The sequence below is a fragment of the Bos javanicus genome, chromosome 23 (assembly GCF_032452875.1).
Source record: "Bos javanicus breed banteng chromosome 23, ARS-OSU_banteng_1.0, whole genome shotgun sequence".
In the NCBI taxonomy this organism is placed as follows: Eukaryota; Metazoa; Chordata; class Mammalia; order Artiodactyla; family Bovidae; genus Bos; species Bos javanicus.
The window spans coordinates 52,478,544-52,502,929 of NC_083890.1; the positions used below are offsets into that span (position 1 = coordinate 52,478,544).

Sequence of the window (24,386 nt, forward strand, 5' to 3'; positions counted from 1 at the left end):
CTGTTTTCCCGGTGCCGCCCCCTGCTCCTCCCACCCCGCTCGCCCCGCCCCTGCTCCTCCCACCCCGCTCGCCCCGCCCCTGCTCCTCCCACCCCGCTCGCCCCGCCCCCTGCTCCTCCACCCTCACTTCCCGGTCCCATCTCCTCACAGCTCACCTGGAGTTAATGCTCTTCTCTTTCTCTGGAGCAAAGTCCTTGCAGGGGTAGAGCTGGCATATTACCCACCCAGGCTTCCCAAAAGTGAGGGAAGGAAAGGAGAGAAAGGCTTCCAGAGGCATCTCAGATGCGGCTCCTTTCAGGTTAGAGCTGTCACCAGCCAACATCAAGCCCCAAGCCTGCACAGTCTCCTCTCCTTCCTCTCTCCTGCTCCGGGGACCACAGCAGAGCTTCTGCGTGCCTGCCGAAGTATTTGCACGGGTGCGGTGCAGACACACACACGTGTGCACACACATGCACGCAGGCACAGCTCTAGGTTGCTTTGTCTTTGCTGAAAAACACACCCCTTCCCCTCTCCAGTCCTGCATGTGGAGAATTGGACAAAAATGAGTCCTGCATAAATAAATAATTGGAGTGTTTTTTTGTTTTGTTTTTTTTTAATGATGTTGCACTTTGGTGTTTATATTTTTCAAGTAATCAGAAAAGAAAAAGATGAAGTAATCTTGTTATTATTAAAGGTTGCTTGGTTCCTGGGCAAAGGTTTATCAGATTTCTAAGTAAAGCAAGCTAGAACCACTTTTTTTTTAATGTCAGTGCAGTTCTCTTAGTGCAAAGAATAAGATAGTGATCTTGTTAATCTTACAATCAAAAAGTGCTCTGGATAGATTGCATACTTTTTACAAATGATGGTTCCAGTTCATGAACTTGATTGGGATTTTTTTTAAAGATTGAAAATGTCAGAGTGGGTGGCTATGTCTTGTTTTCCTGCCTTTTCGTAAAGATTAATCATCCTGATGAGAAATGTTGTGACTTAAGGGCCAAATGTCGAGTTTATTTCCAGAAATTTTTGGTTGAGAATTGCAAGGTGTTCTCTTGCAGTAAAAAGTTAGTATTTGTAGAAAGTGGGCATTTTGTTTTTATGCAGTAATAATAATGACACTAACATTAGTATTGGAGAAGTCTTTTATTATTTTAAAAATATATGAAATGATTAGGAATTGCATATAAAAGCAGGGAAAGATTTCAGATCAGTCGCTCAGTCGTGTTTGACTCTTTGCAACCCCATGGACTGCAGCACACCAGGCCTCCTTGTCCATCACCAACTCTTGGAGTTTACTCAAACTCATGTCCATTGAGTCGGTGATGGCATCCAACTATCTCATCCTCTGTCGTCCCCTTCTCCCCCCACCTTCAATCTTTCCCAGCATCAGGGTCTTTTCAAATGCATCAGTATTTGAAAAGAGTATTGGAGTTTCAGCTTCAACATGAGTCCTTCCAATGAACACCCAGAACTGATCTCCTTTAGGATGGACTGGTTGGATCTCCTTGCAGTCCAAGGGACTTTCAAGAGTCTTTTCCAACACCACAGTTCAAAAGCATTAATTCTTCGGTGCTCAGCTTTCTTTATAGTCCAACTCTCTCATCCATACATGACTACTGGAAAAACCATAGCCTTGACTAGATGGACCTTTGTTGGCAAAGTAATGTCTCTGGTTTTTAATATGCTGTCTAGGTTGGTCATAACTTTCCTTCCAAGGAGTAAGCGTCTTTTAATTTCATGGCTGCAGTCAACATCTGCAGTGATTTTGGAGCCCCCCAAAATAGTGTCAGCCACTGTTTCCCCATCTATTTGCCATGAAGTGATGGGACCAGATGCCATGATCTTAGTTTTCTGAATGTTGAACTTTAAGCCAGCTTTCCTCTTTGACCTTCATCAAGAGGCTCTTTAGTTCTTCACTTTCTGCCATAAGGGTGGTGTCATCTGCATATCTGAGGTTATTGATATTTCTCCCAGCAATCTTGATTTCAGCTTGTGCTTCCTCCAGCCCAGCGTTTCTCATGATGTACTCTGCATATAAGTTAAATAAGCAGGGTGACAATATACAGCCTTGACGTACTCAGTTCTAACTGTTGCTTCCTGACCTGCATACAGGTTTCTCAAGAGGCAGGTCAGTTGGTCTAGTATTCCCATCTCTTTCAGAATTTTCCACAGTTTATTGTGATCCACACAGTCAAAGGCTTTGGCATAGTCAATAAAGCAGAAATAAATGTTTTTCTGGAACTCTCTTGCTTTTTTCGATGATCCAGCGGATGTTGGCAATTTGATCTCTGTTTCCTCTGCCTTTTCTAAAACCAGCTTGAACATCTGGAAGTTCACGGTTCAAGTATTGCTGAAGCCTGGCTTGGAGAATTTTGAGCCTTTCTTATACTTAGAGATTTTCTGTTAGAGTCAGCCTGTGTCAGTAAGAAGCAGAATGAGACTGACCGTGTCCTTCCACGTCTTTGTCCAGGCTCTTGTGTTCTGAAACCAAGGTGATTTGAGGATCTGGGGGGTGCTATTTGTGGCACTCAGAATTTGGAATTGAATATTTTGAAAGCTTTCAACTAAGCATTAAAGGAATAGACAGTAAACTAGATTTATAGTCTCTGTGCTGTTTCTGTTTTTTATGAGTGAATTCCTTAATTTCATGATGACAATGAAGTAAAATATATTTCTTGCATTAAGGTAAAACTGCCAGCTGCTCCTGTTTTTCATGGTTCCCTTCTCAGGTAACGTAACTCTGGAGGCCCAGATCCCAAAGCAGTCTGGGGCATTCAGATCCCCTGAACACTGGTCACCCATGCTCTGCTCTGCTGTCAGAGGGAAGGCTGCCTCAGAGCTGCTGCTGGGCGTCTTCACCCCTTGGACCCCACCTCTCACAGGTCTCCCCTGAGCTGTGCTTGGGGACTTGGCCAAAGTTTCTCCAGGCATAGTTCCTTCTGTATTCTGTTTCACGAAGACCTTCACTGGTCTTTTCAGTCCCCTTTATCTTGCTCTTCATCTGCAAGAGTAGAATTAATTTTTACATAAATAATCATGCTTGTTAGGAGTTTATTAAAATTTAATTATCATTCATCCTTTGGGGCTTGCTTCCCTGGTGGCTCAGACAGTAAAGAATCTGCCTGAAATGCAGGGGATACAGGCTGGATACCTGGATTGGGAAGATCCTCTGAAGAAGAGAATGGCAACCTTCTCCAGTATTCTTGCCTGAAGAATCCCATGGACAGAAGAGCCTGGTGAACCACAGTCCATGGGCTTGCAGAGTCGGACATGACCGAGCGACTCACTCACTTTTTCACTTTTCATTCTTTAAAACTAGAATGATTTTTTTACACAGTTTTGTTTGATGAAAATAGCTCTCTGAAGTAATTAAGGAAAGTATTATTAACTCTGTTTTTCATGCAGAAAGATGCTCAGAGAGAGGGAGGTTAGCACAGCAGGCCTCCAGTTCACGTTTTCTCAGGCTAAGTCCAGAGTGCCTGTTGGTCTGGCATCATACATGCCCTAAAGTAAAGGACAAAATTGTTTTTTGGTTTTTTTTTTAATGACAAAATTGTTTCTATGAGAAGACACCAGAGGAATAGGATCTGACGCCGGTTGGTTAAATGTATATCATTTTGAACTTTATAAAGCAGCATTAAATAATAAACATGAAACTTGTCAGCATTTCCAAATCCTCTTTCTCTGCGAGACACTTGGTCCGAATGAGCCCCATTGGAGGCCTTTGTTGGGCTGTGCTGTGGAGCCCTGCGCGCCTGTGCATTTCCACTTGCGATGCCAGCGCCTCCCAGTCTCAAGTGTTGGAAACGTTTTTTTATTGTGCATTTTCTTTTTCTTATTATAAAAATAAGACCTCTGGACTTCCCTGGTGGTCCAGTTGTTAAGAACCCACCTGCCAGTGCAGGGACCCAGGTTCAGTCCCTGGTCTGGAGCATTCCACATGCCGCGGGGCAGCTGAGCTCATGCCCGGGGCTGCTGAGACTCCGGAGCCCACGCCGTGCAACACGAGGAGCTGCAGTGAGAAGCCCTCGCAGCACAACCAGAGACGGCCCCCCAACAGCAGAAAGCCAGCACAGCCAAAGCAAACGTTCTTTTTTTTTTTTTTTAAATAAGACTTAATCATTTTTTAAAAGGAGAAATACTAAGAAATGTAAAAAAGGTTTTTTTTAATCACCTGTAATCCAGCAAAGATAAACACTGTCTTATTTTAGAATATATAGTAATTAGTATCTTACATAGACCTGTGTCTGTGTATGTCATTAAAATATGAAACAATTTTCTGAATTTAGTTTATAACGAATATAGCTCTTTCTCTTGGCTGTTCTGTTGGGAGCACTTCTCCATTTTTATAAATGTGAGTTTCATGGCTTTATAGTATTTGTTACTGTTGGATGTGCCATTGTATAATTCTTGTTTTCCCTTTTTCCTGCTGGGAACCTTCAGGTGGTTTTTGTGGCTGTCACTGAGAGGGAACGCTGGCCGCGTCACCCTCCTCCCTTCCTCACAGTAAATTCCTGGAAGTGAACTGCCGCTGCAGAGGCTCCCTCCCGGCAGACTCTGCCTGCCGGGCTGCTGTTCAGAAGCTGCGCCCTTGCGTTTGGCCATCACTGCCAATTAGTTCTCATTTGATAGGAAACATCCTCTTGTGGTGTTTTCTTTTGCATGTCTTTCCCTGCTTAGCAGGTTAACACTTTCTCATATGCTCATTGGCTAGAACGGTCTCTTTAAAGGGGCTCAGAGGCTGCAGGCCAGTCTCTGAGCCCTTTGAGAAGGGAAAACCAGAGCTGTATGGTTAATAAACTTTGGCTTATAATTTTATTAGTAGCTGTAATTACATAAACCCAAGGAATGACCTTTACATATATAAAAAGCTGGTGTACTCTGTGCCAGTCTTTTTAAAAGAATGATCTAATTTGCAGTTTGGATAGTTGCAGATTTTTGATCTACCCAAGAATGTTATAATAGCCATTAAAGTCTGGCATTAAATTATTTTTTTTAAAGTCGAATGCCTAGAGAGAAATGGATAGGATGGGGCCCCCACCCCCAACCTCTTCTATCTCCTGAGACATTCACAGGCCAAGGAGGGAAGGCTCTCTTTTCTAGACATGTATACTCATTTTTATGTATTTATTGCTTATTTGGCCGGGCCACATCTTAGTTGCAGCATGTGGAGTCTTTTAGTTTGGCATTCAATTCTTGAGTGATGTTTTCTGTGATGCCTGTAAATCTCTTTCCAATATTTCAGCGTGGAGATAGAGAAAGGACAGGTTTTGTTTTTTTTTAAGTCCAGGGAAGCTCCTTTACAGCAAACAGTTTTAAAGATTTTTGAGTCACTTGAACCATAGGCAATATATTTTACATATTTGATTATTTTTAGCATAATTGTATATAATTTTTTTTTGCTGTATTTATTCTAGTTAAAATTTTGTTGTTTTTTTAAAATACAACTGTCAAAGGTTACCCTCCATTTACAGTTACTACAAAACAGTGGCCCTGCTCCTCGTCTTAGAGTCTTGCACAGTCCATCCTTGAGCCTCTTGAGCCTGTCTTACCCAGCAGTCTGCACCCCTGCCCACCGCTCCCCATAGTGGTTCTGATTATAGTTCAGTGAGTTTATTTCTATAGCGCTGGCTCAATTAAAAGTGCTCTTTCTGTCATCTTTGAAATGAAAATAACAGGGCTTTCTTTATGTTATTTTTTTCTTTCTCAGAAGTTTAATTTTTACTAATTATTCTTACCAAAAAAGGTTTTTAAATAGTAAACTAGAAAATTTAAGTTGGAAACATTAAAATAAAACCATGATTTTATGTTTCTGTAACTGTTTTGAGTGAGCTTCAGAGCGCAGTGTAGACAGTGGGGAAGCAGGGCGCCTGCCATGCTAGAGTGCTCTTTATTACCAGCGGCGAAGCAAAAGTCATGCCTTTTTGTGGGAAAGCCGGTAAGTACTGTTCAAGCCTACTCAGCGTTTACTTACATTGTTTCACTGTTTTCTTCACCTGCGAGTAGACGCCGTGCATGTTCCACTTGTGTGTGTGAGCGGGCGTGGCCTCACTGGGGTGCTCTCACTGTGCTCACAGGTGAGCATGGCCTCACTCAAAGATCTGGACCAGAGGCTGTTTGAAAGCTACATTGAGCTGAAGGCAGACCCCATCGTGGGCTCCTTGGAACCTGGCATTTACGCTGGCTACTTCGACTGGAGGGACTGCCTGCCCCCAACAGGTGGGTGGTTTCAGTTTACTGGTCTCCAGGTCCATGCATCCTGAGACGTGAATATAGATTTGCTTTTCTTGATACGTGCTTAAGATGCTTTTCTTTTTGTTCCCATTTTTTCCATATTTACTAAGGGATTGACTTGATTTTTAAATCTTTATTAACTTAAACCCACTTTTTGATAGTTTGGAGTTTAGGAGACTTTAAATTATTAGTGCTTAAAATGGCTTAGAGCTAATCTTAAGTTCCAGAGGATAATTAATTACACCTCAGAGTATGTGATCATCTCAGTAACACACACTTGCTTCCTGGGGTGCTTCTTGCTTGCATAGAAGCAGTAGACTGAGTGAAGTTTTCTGCAGTCAGAAAACTGCAGAAAATTTACTTAAGACGTTTGATCGCTTCTACGTAAGACCCAGTTACAGTTGCCGAAGATATGAAAGATTCAAGGAGAGGGTATGGGAGTAAGAGCATCATAATTTAGCAGAGAAAATTCAGCTGCGGGAAGACGGCAGACAGTTCCAGTATTATCACTGTGACGCCAAATAAATGTCACTTAGATCACTTGGTAATGTGTGTTTTAGAAATAACTTGCTCATTGAAAGAAATACATTTTTGATTGATAGACACTTGTTTCTTTGTTTGAAGTACCATGGAATACATAAAGCCAGGCCACCTACTAACGTGTTGGTGTCGCCTGGTGTGAAAATGGTTCTGTTCTTATTGGACATCAGGTCTTTGGGGCGTGTGTGGCTGTACCCGCGACCTGCTGGAAAGTTGTGTTACCTTTATTCGTTCAACAGCGTGTTGTGATATCCTGTCATTATTGTTGTGTGATGCTTTTATTAGATGGTGATAGCATCATTTATTCTTCAAACATGTTTTGTTTTTATTGTTACCGTTCATACTGTTGTTCAGTTGCTCAGTCGTGTCACTCTTTGCAACCCCATGGACTGCAGCACGCCAGGCCTCCCCGTCCCTCACTATCTTCTAGAGTTTACTCAGACTCACGTCCATCGGGTCAGTGATGCCCTCCAACCATCTCATCCTCTGTCGCCCTCTTCTCCTCCTGCCCTCAGTCTTTCCCAACATCAGGGTCTTTTCCAGTGAGTCAGCCCTTCACACCAGGTGGCCAGAGTATTGGAGCTTCAGCTTCAGTGTCAGTCCTTCCAATGAACATTCAGGGTTGATGTCCTTTGGGATTGACTTGTTTGATCTCCTTGCCATCCAAGGGACTCTCAAGAGTCTTCTCCAGCACCACAATTTGAAATCATCAAGTTGTTCATATTAGGGGTAATGATGCAATGATGCCGGAAGTATAAGCTAAGAATCAGAATCATTAAATTAGTAATGTTTATGTGATTGTAGCTATTTAATTCCTGAAGTCACCATCTATCATTATAGACGTTTGAGCCTTCTGCCTAAAGCAGATCATAGTTGATCTTTCTCCCCTAAGGGCATTCATTACCTTCCTCAATGCTCCTTCCTATAATACCTTCCTAAAGGTCCCAAATGTTGAAATTCCTAAAGTCACCTAGCTCAAGAGTTTTGAAAAAGATTGCAGATCGAAAGTTCCAGAGGCTATTCACAGATGACCTTGAGACCAGTGATCCACCCTGGGAATTAGGTTTGTTCATACATACATTCTTTTCTGTGTCCCGACTGGATGACAGCTCACATCCCAAATACATCCTTTTACAGTATGTCAGATCCTGTCAGAAACTTGCTTAAAATTTTTGTAGTGTCTTACAGTAAAATCTGCAACGCGGTTAGTACTGACCCTACACTCTACCCCATGGCCTCGCCAGCTGCCCATAGCACACAGGGAAGACTTCCCACATCCTCCCTGCAGGGTCTTCCCGTTGCCCGTATGGTCAGGAGTCCTTTGTCCTCAGGCGTCTGCTTAAGTGTCAAGACTCCAGCCATCCACTCTGCACGTGTGATACGGCCAGTGGAGGGTGGGCGTGGTGCTTTAGATGGAACCTATGGGAATTATGCGTGTTTTATGTGCAAGATAATTATCTACGAGGGAGTATCCTGTCCATTGGTTCCAGCACTGCCCTTTACGTTGGTGGAGCTTCTTACAGCCCAGTCTGTGAGCTCAGGGGTAGTGGTCAGTTACCCAGGGCAGTTGATGACATGCACCTTCAGTGTAAGCTGAGTTCCTGACTTCGTATGAGCAAACCTAACTCCCTGGGTGGATCACTGGTCTCAAGGTTGTCTGTCAACAGCCTCTGGAGCTTTCGATCTGCAGTCTTTTTCAAAACCCTTGGGCTAGGTAACTTTGGAAATTTCAACATTTGGGAGCTTTAGGAAGGTAATATAGTGCATATGCCACATTTCATGTTACATCCCAGTAGCGATTCCGGCAGGGAAATGGGTGAAATTAGATTAGGAGTGATAATCAAGATCCTTGTCAGTTCAGGTGACATGTGCCACCGTGCAGGTTTATTGGGACTTTGCAAATTCACAAACAAAATTTGGACCCTGCTGTACCAAATGCTTGTAACAACAGTTAACCAATCCCTGGTTCACAAATAAAAGAGTTGTTGTCCAGCAGGCCCTGCACACGTGCACACTCATGCACATGCTAGGTGTTTTACTCCTCACAGTTTCAGTCATTTGTGTGCCTGTAATGCATGTGCCTTGTGTACACTTACCTCTTAATACTTACTCATTTCAGTTCAGTTGCTCACTCGTGTCTGACTCTTTGCAACCCCATGAACCGCAGCACGCCAGGCCTCCCTGTCCATCACCAACTCCCGGAGTTCACCCGAACTCATGTCCATCGAGTTGGTGATAACCATCCAACCATCTCATCCTCTGTCGTCCCCTTCTCCTCCTGCCCTCAATCTCTCCCAGCATCAGGGTCTTTTCAAATGAGTCAGCCCTTTGCATCAGGTGGCCAAAGTATTGGAGTTTCTGCTTTAGCATCAGTTCTTCCAATGAATACCCAGGACAGATCTCCTCTAGGATGGACTGGTTGGATCTCCTTGCAGTCCAAGGGACTCTCAAGAGTCTTCTCCAACACCACAATTCTAAAGCATCAATTCTGCGCTCAGCTTTCTTTATAGTCCAACTCTCACATCCATACATGACTACTGGAAAAAACCATAGCCTTGACTAGATGGACCTTCATTGGCAAAGTAATGTCTTTGCTTTTTAATATGCTGTCTAGGTTGGTCATAACTTTCCTTCTGAGGAGTAAGCATCTTTTAATTTCATGGCTGCAGTCACCATCTGCAGTGATTTTGGAGCCCCCAAAATAAAGTCAGCCACTGTTTACCCATCTATTTGCCATAAAGTGATGGGACTGGATGCCATGATCTTAGTTTTCTGAATGTTGAGCTTTAAGCCAATTTATTACAGTTTTCTAAATTTCAGCTGTCTTAAGACAAATCCTGGTTCCCTCTGGAGGATGGGGGAAGGTTGGCCAGGACCTCAGGCTCTGAACCCCCTGAGCTCCTGTCGCTCTGACTGCTCACAGCCCCACACATTCTACTTAACAGCTCAGCGTGAACTAGCTGTCTGGGCGGTGCCTCGGAGATTCCACCTGAGGCCCGCGTCCTCTCGTGTCTCTCACATCTCCAGCCATCCTGGGATCCATGGCCGTGCTGGCCTTGGTGCTCTGCGGAGTGCTTCCAGGCTGGTCCTGCTCCTGGGAGAGACGCCCCCCATGCCCTGCTGCCCTTCCCCTGTGGTGAGCGGGCCCCAGCCTCCTTCCCCTGCGGCCCCTGCACTGGGAGTGGCCCTGGACACCGGCTTCCCTGGGGTTGCCAGTCCCTGTTCAGACTCCGAGATTTCATCCACTCGAGCAAGCTGACTGTTGCCTCCAGCATCCACTCTGTGGCCTGACCTCCCTCCTCCAGGGACAGATGTCTCCCCCAGACTTTCCTGCACCCTCCTCACCCCTTGGGTCAGCTGCCAGGGTGCTGTTCCTCCTCAGGCCCTAGTTCTGCCCCCACCGTGCCCAGTTCCTGCAGGGCGCCCCGTGTCACCTCAGGGCCACACCGTCTTCCTGTCCCCAGCCCCTTGTTGGCAAAGCCCATCTGTCACCCCCTGCTTCAACCCTTCAGGCCTCCCCTCTCCCCAGGCTGAGACCTTCGCTCATGGGCACTGGTCCTGCTCGTCCTGCTCCTGGCTCCTCCCATGCCACCTCCAGGCAGCCAGGGCCTCTCCTGGTTCCCAGGGTCCACCTCCCCACCAAGCTCCAGTTGTGCAGTGGGAATTCATAGTTCACAGTCTGAGCGAACATGGGTCATGCCTCAGTTTATCTTTCCGTATTTGTTCTGTGGTTCGGCAGTGATTTTTCTCAGTTGCTTTTCGATAGGAAAGTAAATTGTGTGATGTTCTCATTTCCATTAATCTTCTTGTTCACTTTTTAATAAATAGTGCACAGTGGATATTGGTATTTGTTTAATTGAGGTGAGCGTTTTAGCACTTGTGCCCTGTGGAAGCTACGTGCAGTCCCTCAGTCATCAGTAATTGCATTTGATTTAAACACGAGTGTCAGGGATACCTGACGTGAGAGCATTTCTGTGTGGCGTCTCTGTGCACAATATAACGTGCTGTTCAGGGACAGTTGAGGTGCATCTTGCTCAGTCCTTGTGAGGACTCAAGAGGGCGAGGGCAGGGTAGGGGGGTGCATCACCAGGCTCTTCAGGTCTTCCCTGCTGCCAGGTGTGGACTGACTCAGTGTCCAGGTCTGGGGTCCTTCTCTGCCCCTCACATCTTCCCAGCCCACACTGTGAGTGATGATGGATGCAAAGTGATGTCATAGTTACCAGGGAGGTTTTTGTACAAACTGAGGTGCTGCTGGCCGTGTGGCATGGAGGTTCTGGTGCTTTCTTTCAGGCAAGCATCCTCTCCTTGGCATATGCACACAGCACTGTACCACCCGCCATTCACGTGCCATTCCTCTGGTGCCAAAACCTCTTAGAAACCAACACCCACTTTTACAGACTTTTCTAAGCTATATCTAGTTCTGTTCTCAGTGTAGTTTTGACTGGATGCCCAGCTGAACCTCAATCTCTCATAGTCATAGAGTGACTTTTCGTTTCTTTAAAGTTGACTGAAGTTTTGAGACCAAGCTGAGCAGCCACAATAGTTTGACTTAGTCCTCCAGAAGAATTTCAGTTACCTTAGTATTATCTTTAGAATTTTCATGTCCAATTTCATTTTTCATTTCAGAGCTGAATTTTGCAAATCATATAGGTACCTGTGTATTGCTGTAGTTTCTGACACTGTAGTAATTTTTTTAAAAAATCCAGTTGATCACCTCTTTAATTTAATATATATCAGGAAAGATCGTTCTGGTTAGTTCTGAGTCACTTAACTGACTGTCATTTTTCTGTTATCCTCAGTTGTTAAGAGCTCTGAGTACTTGCGTTTGATAAGTTTTAGCTCAGTTAAAAATAATCTTATTTACAAGTACACTTGAAAGTTCAAATCTTAAGAACATATTAAATAAGAGAAGTAATCTTTCTTTAAATTTTCACTTAAATATTTGTTTTCTATCTAGAACATGTATGTTTACATGTATTCGTAAAGGTAATAGATTAATTTAAAATCAACCATTTTTTAATAAGTACTTAGCCGATTTTTGCCTCAAAATGCTTTCCTGTTAACTGTAGTCATTGGAAGTATCGGGCGAGGGAAGACATCTGTGTGGTGGATGCTGTGAGTGTGGGGGGCCAGGTGGGCGGGGAGGGCAGCTGGCTGGTGTGGGACGCGGGGCGCTTCCCTCGTTCCCCGTGGATCCCGCATGCGGAGGCAGAGACCAGCCTGCAGCCTGTGCTCTTCATCCTAGGTGACCACCTCTTCCTGCCTGTAGATGCATTTCCACTGCCGTGTGAAGAGTATCTTGATTGCCTGTTGTATGTCTCTTTTTTCCCCAACACTTTTCTTCTAATACTCTTTTGTGATTTAACCAGATCCTTGTATTCCAGTGAGCTAATTGCACTTAACCTCAAGTGAAGAACACTGGGGTGGTGGACAGGCTGCCTGTCATTTGTCTCATGAAATCAGCATCTCCATGGAAACACCCATCTCACTCCTTGTTAAACTGTGCACAACCCTAGGGAGAATCTTTTCCTGGAGTGTGTGGGGAGGTTTACTAAGTGCTGGGACAGCTCCTTGGATCCTCCTAAGAGAGGAGTAGTCGTGTCCCACGTCAGAGGGGCGGAGAGGAGGGACTCTCACCCATCGCTGCTTCAGCCTGCGTGAAGGAAAGGCAGGAAACACCATTAGAATCTCTGGGCCCCAGAACCGGTGAAGGACAGTCGTCTCTCCTGACCTCACACTGATCAAAGGATAAGACAGAGGCACCAGCAGGCGGGGATGCGGGGGCCGCAGGGTCCAAGCGAGCCCAGCCCTCACCAGCTCCTCCTGCAAGTACCTGCTCTGCCCTCTCGCTGCCTCCCACAGGCAGGGCAGGGAGTGTAGAAGAAGGGGACAGAGCCCGTGCACTGCCATCCCCCCAGGGGTGGACGAAGGCTCTCCTCCCTCCCGCAGGGAAGCCCCACTCGGAACCCAGCAGTGCCAGGAGACACCGTTCTCCTTAAACCCAGTCTCCAGCCAGGGCTGGCTCCAGGCGTGTGGGCAAAAGATAAGAGCTGAGTTCAGCAAAGAAAAAGTTTGTTTTGTCCCATTAATAAAGAAGAGTTATTTCAGCATCCAAATATTAGTTCCTATTTCTAATAAAATAGCCCAGCCAGCCATTCAAGGGTCAGTTCACAGCACATGTAGAACTAGACAGGGACTCAGCAGTGTCTTCCCCTGCATACCCATAACTTCTCCCTCCCTCTGTCTCCTCCCCACTGTCTCCAGGCCTCCCTCCACGCCATCCCCACCTCTGTGCTGTGGCCTTCCTAGGTGCCGGTGTAGAGAAAACCTTCCCTAGTACATTTCCTCCATCCGTTGGTTGCTTAGTGGGAAACACCTTGGCATAAATTACCCAAGCCAGAGGTGACAGGGAAAACACACGTCAAGTAAAATACTAATTTACAGTTTGGCTTTTACCCTAATAGGTATTTTCAACAGGATATCAGATTGAATTATTTTTTAATTCAGTTTAATGTTGAAGAAGAGAATTTTGGTTGATTAAATAAGAAAACAGTTAGCAAAAACACGATGGGAGCTATTCATTTGGAAGTAATTAGATTATTACAAAATAGGTGTAACCCAAAGGTCTCTTGAGTGTCATTCCACCTTTCCAGATTGACTCTGAAGACCAAGCCTTGCAGAATTCTGAGGGCGCCTTTGTGAGCATCACATCCCTGGCGCTGTGCGTTAGGCCCCGTGCACGTCTGCTCTCGTCTCTAGCTTGGAGCCCGAGGGGCAGTGCCCGCCAGCCTGCCACGCTCTTGGCCGCCCTCCACAGGTTTCCCACGCCCTATTCTGCTTTTAACCGAAAGAGAGCCCAGTCGAGTGAATTCTACCTTTGAAGAGACATCCAACTCAGTGGTCTTTCCTGGTGCTGAACTCAGAGTACTTTTATCAATTCCTTGAACTGTTTTTCTTAATTTCATTTAAAAATACTGTTAGGAAGATTTTAATAAATTTGTATTTCATTTATTTATAGGAGAAAAGCAGTTTTATATTTTTCAAAGGAGGATGACCCTAGTCAGTCCTCTTTTTTTCAAATCGCACTTTCATTATTTAACTTTACTTTTTTCCCAGCCATTTTTCCTTTTTTATAAGCAGTTTACCGCATCACTGTCAGTGCTGTAAAACCGTGCAGTGCTTTGGACATTTGGTTGCAGCGTCTGCCAAGCGTTTTCAGTAAAGCTGAGTGTTGGCTCTGATGGTATCAATGTGAATTGCATTAACCTTGAGATGACCTATGGCCTACATACTTTCGTCATTGCATGTATTATCTGCTGAAGTATTTATTTTATTGTGTCTTAAACTGATAGCTGTTTGGCACCAGGGTAAATTAATGTGCTGTTGTGCAAAAGGCCATTGTTTGAACTTACTTTGGACATTCCTAGAGGTTGATCACAGCAGAACAGGGAAGCGCAGAGCTGACTTCGTGGCGGCTTCAGCAGCCCTGAGCTCACGGCCAGTCCCCCGCCCTCTCTGGATGAAGGGTCGTTTCATCCACACATGGATCAGATAAGGATGATGTCTTTGAAAATGTAGTCTCAATGCTATTACCAGATCTGGGAAAAAATGTAACAATCCATTAATTTTATCAAATATCCAGTTGAAATAGGAAAGAACCTTTTGTATTCTATTACAGATTAATCACGCAAGGGATGGTGCCTGTAAGCTTAGATTGTACATGGCTCATCTCTGGGAATTTTTCCGCCCAGGTCATGAGCATCAGGCTAATAAAATGCTTTGGTTTAGCTCACAGGAACCCTCTGCACCAGGCCCCCTGTGAATGGCTGCAGGGAGGGAAAAATTCACACATGCCCTCTGGAGGCTGGCAGGAACAGGGAAGTGTTTGGCTTTACTCCCTCCCCTTTCAGTGTAGGAGCCTGACTCAGGCAAGAAGGTTCTTTAGGGCATGAGCCCACCATCCTCTCGGTTTGCCAGCTTTCTGAATAAAGCCACGTTCCTTGTCCTGACAGCTCGCCTCTTGATTACTGGCCTGTTTTGCAGCAAGCAGTCTGAGCTTAGACTCTGGAACACAGTCAGTGTCCATTCTCATAAAAGTTGTTTAGACAGTTCAGTCAGATCAGGGCTCCTGTCAGGGTCTGTGTGTTGCTTTTACTCGCATGTCTCTGAAGTATTTTTTCCTATCTCTAGGGCCTTTTCAATCCTAAAGGAAATCAGTCCTGAATATTCATTGGAAGGACTGAAGCTGAAGCTGAAATTCTTAATACTTTGGCCACCTGATTCAAAGAACTGACCCACTGGAAAACCCTGATGCTGGGAAAGATTGAAGGCAGAAAGAAAAGGGGATGACAGAGGTTGAGATGGTTGGACGGCATCACCAACTTGGTGGATGTGAGTCTGAGCAAACTCCGTGAGTTAGTGATGGACAGGGAAGCCTGGTGTGCTGCAGTTCATGGGGTCGCAAAGAGTCGGACATGACTGAGTGAGTGAACTGACTGACGGCCCTTTCGTCAGCTTCTTTTTGAATAAATCATGGTTCTACGGACGCTCTCATTTTCTGGAGTTTCCATATTGTTTCCTCCTTGTGTCAGCAGCATGTTTCTCTGCTCCTTGTGTTTCCAAACTTACGATTAATGAAGTTTTATCAGTTTCAGGCGTGATTTTAATTTGGATTTTGTCACCAGGATGTCTGTAATGTTTGATTGTCTCCCTGTTGGTGATAGGATTGAAAACTGCATTCAAGTGTTATCAGCTCGCTCTACCCTTTAAAACGGTCAAACTTTTCATCTATTAGTTTTAGCACCATTGGTAATTGTTGCCATGATCTTTTATTTCCTAGTTGTTCAGTCGCTAAGTTGTGTCCGACTCTTTGCGACCCCATGGACTGTGGCACACCAGGCTTCCCTGTCCTTCACCATCTCCTGGAGTTTGCTCAAGCTCATGTCCATTGAGTCGGTGATGCTATCCAACCATCTCATCCTCTGTCATCCCCTTCTCCTGCCTTCAGTCTTTCCCAGCATCAAGGTCTTTTCCAGTGAGTCATCTCTTCTCGTCAGGTAGCCAAAGTATTGGCCTTATTTCCTTGGAGATTGCAAACTAATGATTGGTAGCTGGAGCATGAAATTAAAAAATAAAAAATTTCATCACCGATTTGGTTACTCTGAAGTCCAGTTCATACAGGAAAGGCAGGGTAAAACTTGATTTTACTTTCTAATTCATTCTCAGAATGAGTTGGTTCCGTCACCGTTTTTTTTTTTCAAAAGGTAATGAAGATGTTTTCTAATTATCATGGCTTGAGCATATTTTTCTAACTCAGCTTGAGCATATTTAATTGAGTTTCAATTCATTATCATAGTGCTGCTGTTTTAGTAATCAAACTGTCCCCTCTCTGGCTGGGAGTCTTTGCACAGGGGCTCCGGGCCCTGCCTGCTTTCTGTGTCCAGGCCACACCCATTGAGTGCCCTCTCTTCCCAGATGTGCAGCCAGCCGTCAGTCGGGAATGAAATGATAGGAAATGGGGAAAAACTTGCCTCTGTCAAATTTGTCTTACTCTTTCTACGTTTGTGTCTGTCCTCCCTAGAAGCCCCCTTGCCTTTTGTAATCCCTTTCTCTCTTGTTAAACTGCACCCGGAAGTCCTGCACGAGCAGACGAGCGCTGCACTCCCTTTGGTTTCTTACGTCCCAGCAGTGCCATCGCTTCTGTTCAGTCACATCAGTGGCCCATTCCTTAACCACAGGTTCCTGCCTGTCAGGTCCTGCCAGGCTGTGTCCCCTCTGGTGTTCGGGAAACTGCATGGACATCTCATAATTGTGAGTCTGCAGAACTTCCGTTTCTAGGTCCTGTGAACAGTGTCGGAGGTTTTTTCACTCACTTCACCTGATTTTGTCTAATGACCAAGAGTCATTTTGTCTAATGACCAAGAGTCATTTTCTAAAGCGTGTGTACGCTGTGGGCGATAGCAGGGCCCTCGTGCACATCCTGCCCTTTGGGCACTCCTTGCTGCTTCCCAGCTGCTCGTCACCTCCTGTGACCTTAGCTGCTGTGAGCTCGGTGCACACTCTGAACTTCCAGGTGTTGTCTGCAGACGGTTCTGGGTGAGGAGTTTGAAAGGGCACCAAAGGGTCTGCCCCGGCTCAGCCCTCCAGCTCAGCGCACGACCTGGAGGCTGGCAGAGGCCGTGGCCCAGCGTGCTGAGCCGACAGCAGCACTGGCCCCTCCGTTTGTCCACAAACCCAGCCCGTGAGCAGGCGGGCACCCCCACGCGTCCATGGAGTGGACACCGCGGCCCAGCCCAGGAGCACTGGCCCGTCATCGAGCAAGCCTGGCCTGGCTGTTGCAGCCATGCTGTCTCCACTCAGATTCCTCCTCAGAGCCAAAGGCGTGTGCCTGTCCTCCCAGTGCTGCTCGGCGCTGGCCTTCGACTCAGCGTCGGGTGTGGGCTTCCTTGGAGCGCTGTAGTGCCCCTGGATTTGGGGCCCAGGTGTGTGAGCAGCATGGTAAGAAGACAACTCCAGATAGTTGCTCTAACCTGAAAATGGGGACAAACGCTCCCTTTCCCAGTTGTTTAAAACATGCCCCACAGCAGAAAGGTAAGGTTCAGATGACTCCAGTTGTTGTATTTTGACTAACAAATTAGGTCACCATCAAAAGTGTTTTAATAAATTAGTGGTTAACAGACTCTGAAGGACTGAAGTCACGGTAGTGAAACTGAGGACAGACTGACTAAAGGAAACCCAGGAAGCTTCCGGTGCACGGGGGTGTGTGTGTGTGTGTGCGCACGCGTGCGTGTACATGGTCTCCTCTCTTTACTGACAATCATTGATGACATGGTGTAGTTGTTACCTCTCCCACAGAACTAGGGAACCTTGTCAGCACACCACTTCCACCTCCCAAGACAGCCTTACCTCCAACCGTGGTGCAGACGTTTTGATTTCAAAGGGAGCAAGAGAAATTACAGAACAGCCATGGGTAGACAGATCTGAAGACTCAGTGTGGAAAGGGTAGAAAGACATTAAGGACAGAACTTTTTTCATACTTCCGTATTCACTTCCACTGCCTGTGTTCTCTCACCTACCTTCCTAAAGTTTCTGTTTTGAACTTCGCATTTCCCTTTGGTTTCTGGAGTGGGGTGGGTCAGTCAGGGCCCCCAGTTGCTGTCTTCTAGGCAGAGCTGCTCTCCTCTGTGCAGGAACAGCGATGACTGTTTCTGGAGGGTTTGCTGTGAACCCCAAAGTGTGTCGTGTCATTTAAGTTGTGCATGAGCCTTCCCCACCGCTGGCTGGGGGAGAATAGCCCCGAGCCTCTGCTAGCTCGGCTTCAAGGCTTCCCACGCTGAGGTCTCTTGCAGGGCGTGCTCAGGGACGCCTCTTCACCCTCACTTGGCATTTCACTCGGAAACTGCGAAGTTCACTGGTTCCAGGAGAACACCAAACCACGGAGTGGTCTTTGGATGTTTCACCCCCTCTGACCTGTCACAGCTGGACCAGAAATGCCAGCTCTCTGTGTCTCTCCCAACTCCAGGTGAACTTTCGTGACTGTCTTCTCTTAATAATGAGCCAAGAAAGCCAACCCCTGACTATTTTGAGTATAGCTTAACAGCCATTTTGATGGCCCTTTATTCTGCACATTCTGGTGGAAAACTTGTGTGTGTTTTAAAGCAGCGTCTCGAGAATTTCCTGGGAGCCCACGATAGAAAGGAGACTTCCAGGCCAGCCTCCCTCCCTGAAGCCGAGGATGCATGGCTGACAGAAGCAGGGCTGCTCTGTGTCTCAGCGCAGTGAGCCAGTGCTCCGGCAGCCCCCCGTCTCCACCACTCACATGGGGCAGCGGCACAGCTTACCCCACAGTCAGTTGGGGATCAGGTGTTGGTGACAGGGCACCACAAATGCAGGGCAGGTGTCCTCCACAGGACACCTGGAAGAGACTGAAGAAAACCTTCATGTTGTGCAGGAAGGTACTTGAGTAAGAGTTTTCTTTTGGATCGTTTTACTTCAATTTTCTGTTAATATCTCATACTAATAAAGTGTTTGAGTGACAACCAAAGTATATTCACAAGCATGATATATTTGAAAACGCAGTTTTCAGCTTTGCAGTTGCTTTCATTACTGATTGCAAATGGTGTGACAGCCTGTGATTACAGTAATAAGGACCTGAGATGTACGTGGAGTGCATGTCACTCTGAGCAGGTTTGTGTATTGAAGGAGAGATGATGGTAGGCTTTATGAAACCACAAAGACACTTTCAGGGACTTCAGATGTGATGGAAATGAAAGGTACACACCTTCTTATATTTCACAGTTGGGTTGTATTAGTGAAAAGAAAAATTGGTGTATATTCTTAGATTTTTCCTCTTTTTTCCTTTGTGCTGTGGCTTTTTCATGTTATACTAAGGAAAATAGGTGCAGAAATCCTTTTTTTTTTTTTTTTTAAACTAGAGCAAGTGCTCCTTTTGGACACATTCATGAGTCTGTATCCACCTAAATGGCATGTAGACTGCTGCTGACATGGGTGTTTGGGATGCAGGGTCGCTCTGCTCTCCCCGGGAGAAGGCTGGCAGAGCCGGCAGAGGCAGCGGTGTGCTTGGCAGAGGCCCGCCCCCTCCCAGGATGTCCCCGAGGGCAGCGTCTCTGCACCGGCAGGCGGCGTCTCCACTGCAGCTCTGCCTGAAGTAACTGGAAGCCGGAGACCAGTCAGTGCCCATAGCACGGAGTGGGCACGCGAGCGTGATGTGCTCATCCAGGCAGGGAGACCCGTCCCGCCCGAGGCCAGACTGTGACGTTGAAGAGAGCCTGGAGTGTGGCGTGCTGCTGTGCGTTCCCTCCCCTAATGGGGAGTGCAGGCAGCAGGGCCACCTCCCAGTCCTGGGCCCACAGGGACGAGGTCCGGGAGTGTCTGCGGGGAGCAGGCTGCCGCGTCTCCATCAGGATGCTGGTACAGGTGTGTGTGGGAAACAGGATTTACGTGCTTTCCTAGGTGCGAGTTCTGCTTAATTGGAAAAGGGGACAACTCCTACTTGAAGACTTAGAAACCTTGCCAGCAGAACATCACAATTAGCAAATGGCCATTGGCGCTGTTTCCAAGCTCACATCTTGCCGTGGTGCTTTGCATTCTCTCCGCTCTGATAGCCACAAGGTCAGGGTCTCCACGGCAACCGGCCAGGCCTGCAGCCCTTCCTCACAATTACTCTTCTCCATATTCTGACTCCAGAGATCCCTTCTGGTATAAATGAAGACGAAGCTCCAGGACCGTTCTTGGCTTTCACGTTTTTCTGCCTTTGATTTCCTTACAGCTCCCCTGTCTTTGGTTTAATAGCAGAGACTTGGCCTAGTTGGACCTTGCTTCTTAAACTGTGGGCGGAACCTGGTCCTGAGAATGGCGCCGTGTGCTCTGCTCACCATGCCAGCTCCAGCACTGGAAGCAGAGCTCTCACGGCCAGGCCACCTGCAGTGGCCACACAGCGTCCTCAGCCGCGGCCGTGGCTCAGATGGTGGGGCTGCCATCCTGAACCAGGCTGTCAGGCTCCAGAGCCATGGTCTGCAGTCCGGCTTCCATCACAAGCATTTATTAGTTTGATTTCCTTTGAGGTCATTCTTGTTGAGGGCTGGGGCGGGGCTCCTAGAGATTGTGAAATCTGAAGATTCTACAGACCTTTATGAAGTATATATGTAACTGTAGTGCCTCACAGTGTGAAACAAAACACATTTGTGTGCATAGAATGAGTTCTATTTTCCTGTCACCTTTATGTTTTTAATTTTTAATTAAAGGACAATTGTTTTCTAATGTTGTGTTGGTTTCTGCCATGCAGCAACGTGAATCAGCCATAAATACAACATGTATCCCTTCCCACTTGGCCTCCCTCCCACCCAATCCCACTTGCCCCCTAGGTTGTCACAGAGCACTGAGCTGAGCTCCTTGGGTGATACAGCAGCTCCCCACTGGCTGTTTCACACGTGGCTGCGTATGTGTCAGCGCTACTCTCTTGATCCGCCCACCCTGCCTTCCCCCTGCTGTGTCCACAGTCTGTTCTCCATGTCTGCATCTCTATTCCTACCCTGCAAATAGACTCATCAGTACCATTTTTCTAGATTCCGTATTTATGCATTAATATACAATATCTGTTTTTATTTTACTTCACTCTGTATGACAGGCTCTAGGTTCGTCCACCTCAGTTCAACTGATTCATTCATTTTTACTTTTCTAATTGAAGTTGCCTTCTAATGGAAACATTTTTTCCTGCCAAAAGAAGAAATTGAAACAAATAAAATTGATTTATGTTAATGTTATATTAAATTTTTATACCTTTAAGTCTAAAATTCAGTACCAGTTTTGAATGTTGAAACGGATATTTCATCCTAAGTGCATCGTGTTCTATACTATTTTAGGTTAGAATGAGTTCACAGACTCTCTTACACGTCAGATTCCGACTTTGAAATCGGACAGACTGTGACTCCCTTGCCTGTACTGGAATCTTCAAAGGTAAAGTTTGCCTCTGAAGTTTATGAAAGCTAAACTCTTATGAATATAAATCTTCCTAGAAATGGAAAAAATAAGCCATGAAATAAATTTACTCTTTTTTTATGGATGGTGATATTTTATGTTCTGTTTTCATAGGACAGAGTTTTCTTATTCATATTTAAAAACTAGGAGATATGTTCAGTCCAGTTGCTCAGTCATGTCCAACTCTTTGCAACCCCAAGGCCTGCTCCCTGTCCATCACCAATTCCCGGAGTTTACTCAAACGGATGTCCATTGAATCGGTGATGCCATCCAGCCATCTCACCCTCTGTCGTCCTGTTCTTCTCCTGCCTTCAATCTTTCCCAGCATCAGGGTCTTTTCCAATGAGTCAGCTCTTCACATCAGGTGGCCAAAGTATTGGAGTTTCAGCTTCAACATCAGTCTTTCCAATGAACATTCAGGACTGATTTCCTTTAGGATGGACTGGTTGGATCTTGCTGTCCAAGGGACTCTCAAGTGTCTTCTCCAACACCACAATTCAAAGGCATCAATTCTTCAGCGCTCAGCTTTCTTTATAGTCCAATTCTCACATCCATAGATGACTACTGGAAAAACCATAGCCTTGACTAGACGGACCTTTGCTGGCAAATTAATGTCTCTGTTTTTTAATATGCTGTCTAGGTTGGTCATAACTTTCCTTCCAGGGAGCAAGCGTCTTTTAATTTCATGGCTGCAATCACCATCCACAGTGATTTTGGAGCCCAGAAAAATAAAGTCTGTCACTGTTTCCACTGTTTCTCCATCTATTTGCCATGAAGTGATGGGACCGGATCCCATCATCTTTGTTTTCTGAATGTTGAGCTTTAAGCCAACTTTTTCACTCTCCTCTTTCACTTTCATCAAGAGTCTCTTTAGTTCTTCTTCACTTTCTGCCATAAGGGTAGTATCATCTGCATATTTGAGGTTATTGATATTTCTCCCAGCAGGCTTGATTCTGGCTTGTGCTTCATCCAGCCCAACGTTTCTCATGACGTACTCTGCATATAAGTTAACTAAGCAGGGTGACAGTGTACAGCCTTGACGTACTCCATTTCCTGTTTGGAACCAGTTCTAACTTTTGCTTCCTGACCTGCGTACAGATTTCTGAAGAGGCAGGTCACGTGGTCTGGTATTCCCATCTCTTGCAGAATTTTCCACGGTTTATTGTGATCCACACAGTCAAAGGCTTTGGCATAGTCAATGAATCAGAAATAGATGTTTTTCTGGAACTCTCTTGCTTTTTTGATGATCCAGCAGATGTTGGCAATTTGATCTCTGGTTCCTCTGCCTTTTCTAAAACCAGCTTGAACATCTGGAAGTTCACAATTCACTTATTGTTGAAGCCTGGCTTGGAGAATTTTGAGCATTATTTTGCTAGCGTGTGAAATGAATGCAATTGTGCAGTAGTTTGAGCATTCTTTGGCATTGCCTTTCCTTGGGATTGGAATGAAAACTGACCTTTTCCAGTCCTGTGGCCACTGCTGAGTTTTCCAAATTTGCTGGCATATTGACTGCAGCACTTTCACAGCATTATCTTTCAGGATTTGAAATAGTTCAACTGGAATTCCATCACCTCCACTAGCTTTGTTTGTAGTGATGCTTCCTAAGGCCCACTTGACTTCATATTCCAGGATGTCTGGCTCTAGGTGAGTGATCACACCATCATGATTATCTAGGTCATGAAGATCTTTTTGTACAGTTCTTCTGTGTATTCTTGCCTTCTCTTCTTAATATCTCCTGCTTCTGTTAGGTCCATACCATTTCTGTCCTTTATCGAGCCCATCTTTGCATGAAATGTTCCCTTGGTATCACTGATTTTCTTGAGGAGGTCCCTAGTCTTTCCCATTCTGTTGTTTTCCTCTATTTCTTTGCATTGATTACTGAGGAAGGCTTTCTTATCTCTCCTTGCTATTCTTTGGAACTCTGCATTCAAATGGGTATATCTTTCCTTTTCTCCTTTGCTTTTCGCTTCTCTTCTTTTCACAGCTATTTGTAAGGCCTCCCCAGACAGCCATTTTACTTTTTTGCATTTCTTTTTCTTGGGAATGGTCTTGCTCCCTATCTCCTGTACAGTGTCATGAACGTCCATCCATAGTTCATCAGGCACTCTGTCTATCACATCTAGTCCCTTAAATCTATTTCTCACTTCTACTGTATGATTGTTAGGAATTTGATTTAGGTCATACCTGAATGGTCTAGTGGTTTTCCCTACTTTCTTCAATTGAAGTCTGAATTTGGCAATAAGGAGTTCATGATCTGAGATATATTAATTAAAGACCCCCCCTCCCCCAAAAAAAAGTGTTCTGAGAAAGAAAATAGAAAATTGTAGAGACCTATTTATTCATTCATATACTACATTCGTAATGTATTCTTTTGACCCCCAAGCATTCATTTGGAAATCCCAGATACATCAAGAAAGAGCGAGTTTAACATAAAGACCTGGACCTGACGCCGTCCTCTGCTCCAGCACAAGTGGTTCTGCTGCACAAGTTTCGAGCCTTTCCAACTGACAGTGTTGATGCCGTTTCTAGTTGCTTTTGATAGGCAGTAATTTCAATAATGTGTCTTCACACTGTAATTGAATAGATGATTTACTTGAAAAGAAATACCCCAGAGTTCTTTCATGTAATGTTTCAGTTTGACCAAAAAAAAAAGTACATTGTGGGATATTTATAGTATTTTTCAATCTATTTTTATCTGTAGACTAGGACTGGTAACTGATTTAGGGCACAAGGGCTAAAAACAGGAAATGTGGTTTATAAAGTAGGCAACCTCTCCAGAGTTTCCAGAGTCACTTTTGTTACTGACGGAGTGCAGCGTTTCAGAACAACACGAGGCAGGGGTGCCTGAGACCAGCCGTGTGTTTACCAGGAAACGCCTGGGGAGAGCTGGGCGTGTGCAGGGGCACCTGTTAAGTGCACGCAGTGTCTGTCTGTCCACTCTTTCTCAGACACTCCATTCTGTCGCTCTGAGTCTTATATAACAAAGTAAATTTCCTTTGACCTTTGTATTTTGCTTGAATTTTTCTTACAGTGTTTTGATGGAAAGTTTTGTCATCATCATAGTTGAGAAGCACATATTATGGTTTTTATTAATTATAGTAAGTAGAGAATCCAAGTTAAGAAAGTAAAAGAGCATGAGG

General features: G+C 45.4%; 1 protein-coding gene across 7 annotated transcripts in view; it reads left to right on the plus strand.

Moving 5' to 3' along the window:
* The window catches only part of EXOC2 (exocyst complex component 2), a 123,354-nt gene that overhangs the window by 84,973 nt on the left and 13,995 nt on the right, over positions 1–24,386 (plus strand). For 4 of the 7 annotated variants that reach the window (XM_061399015.1, XM_061399017.1, XM_061399016.1 and 1 more), the window contains one exon: positions 6,054–6,195. In XM_061399015.1, coding sequence (XP_061254999.1) covers positions 6,054–6,195 — 142 coding nt within the window. Of the gene's footprint in view, positions 1–298; positions 4,116–6,053; positions 6,196–21,131; positions 21,226–23,629; positions 24,255–24,386 lie in introns of those variants that run through there. The other 3 variants (XR_009733060.1, XM_061399018.1, XM_061399019.1) reach the window with 3 other exon arrangements.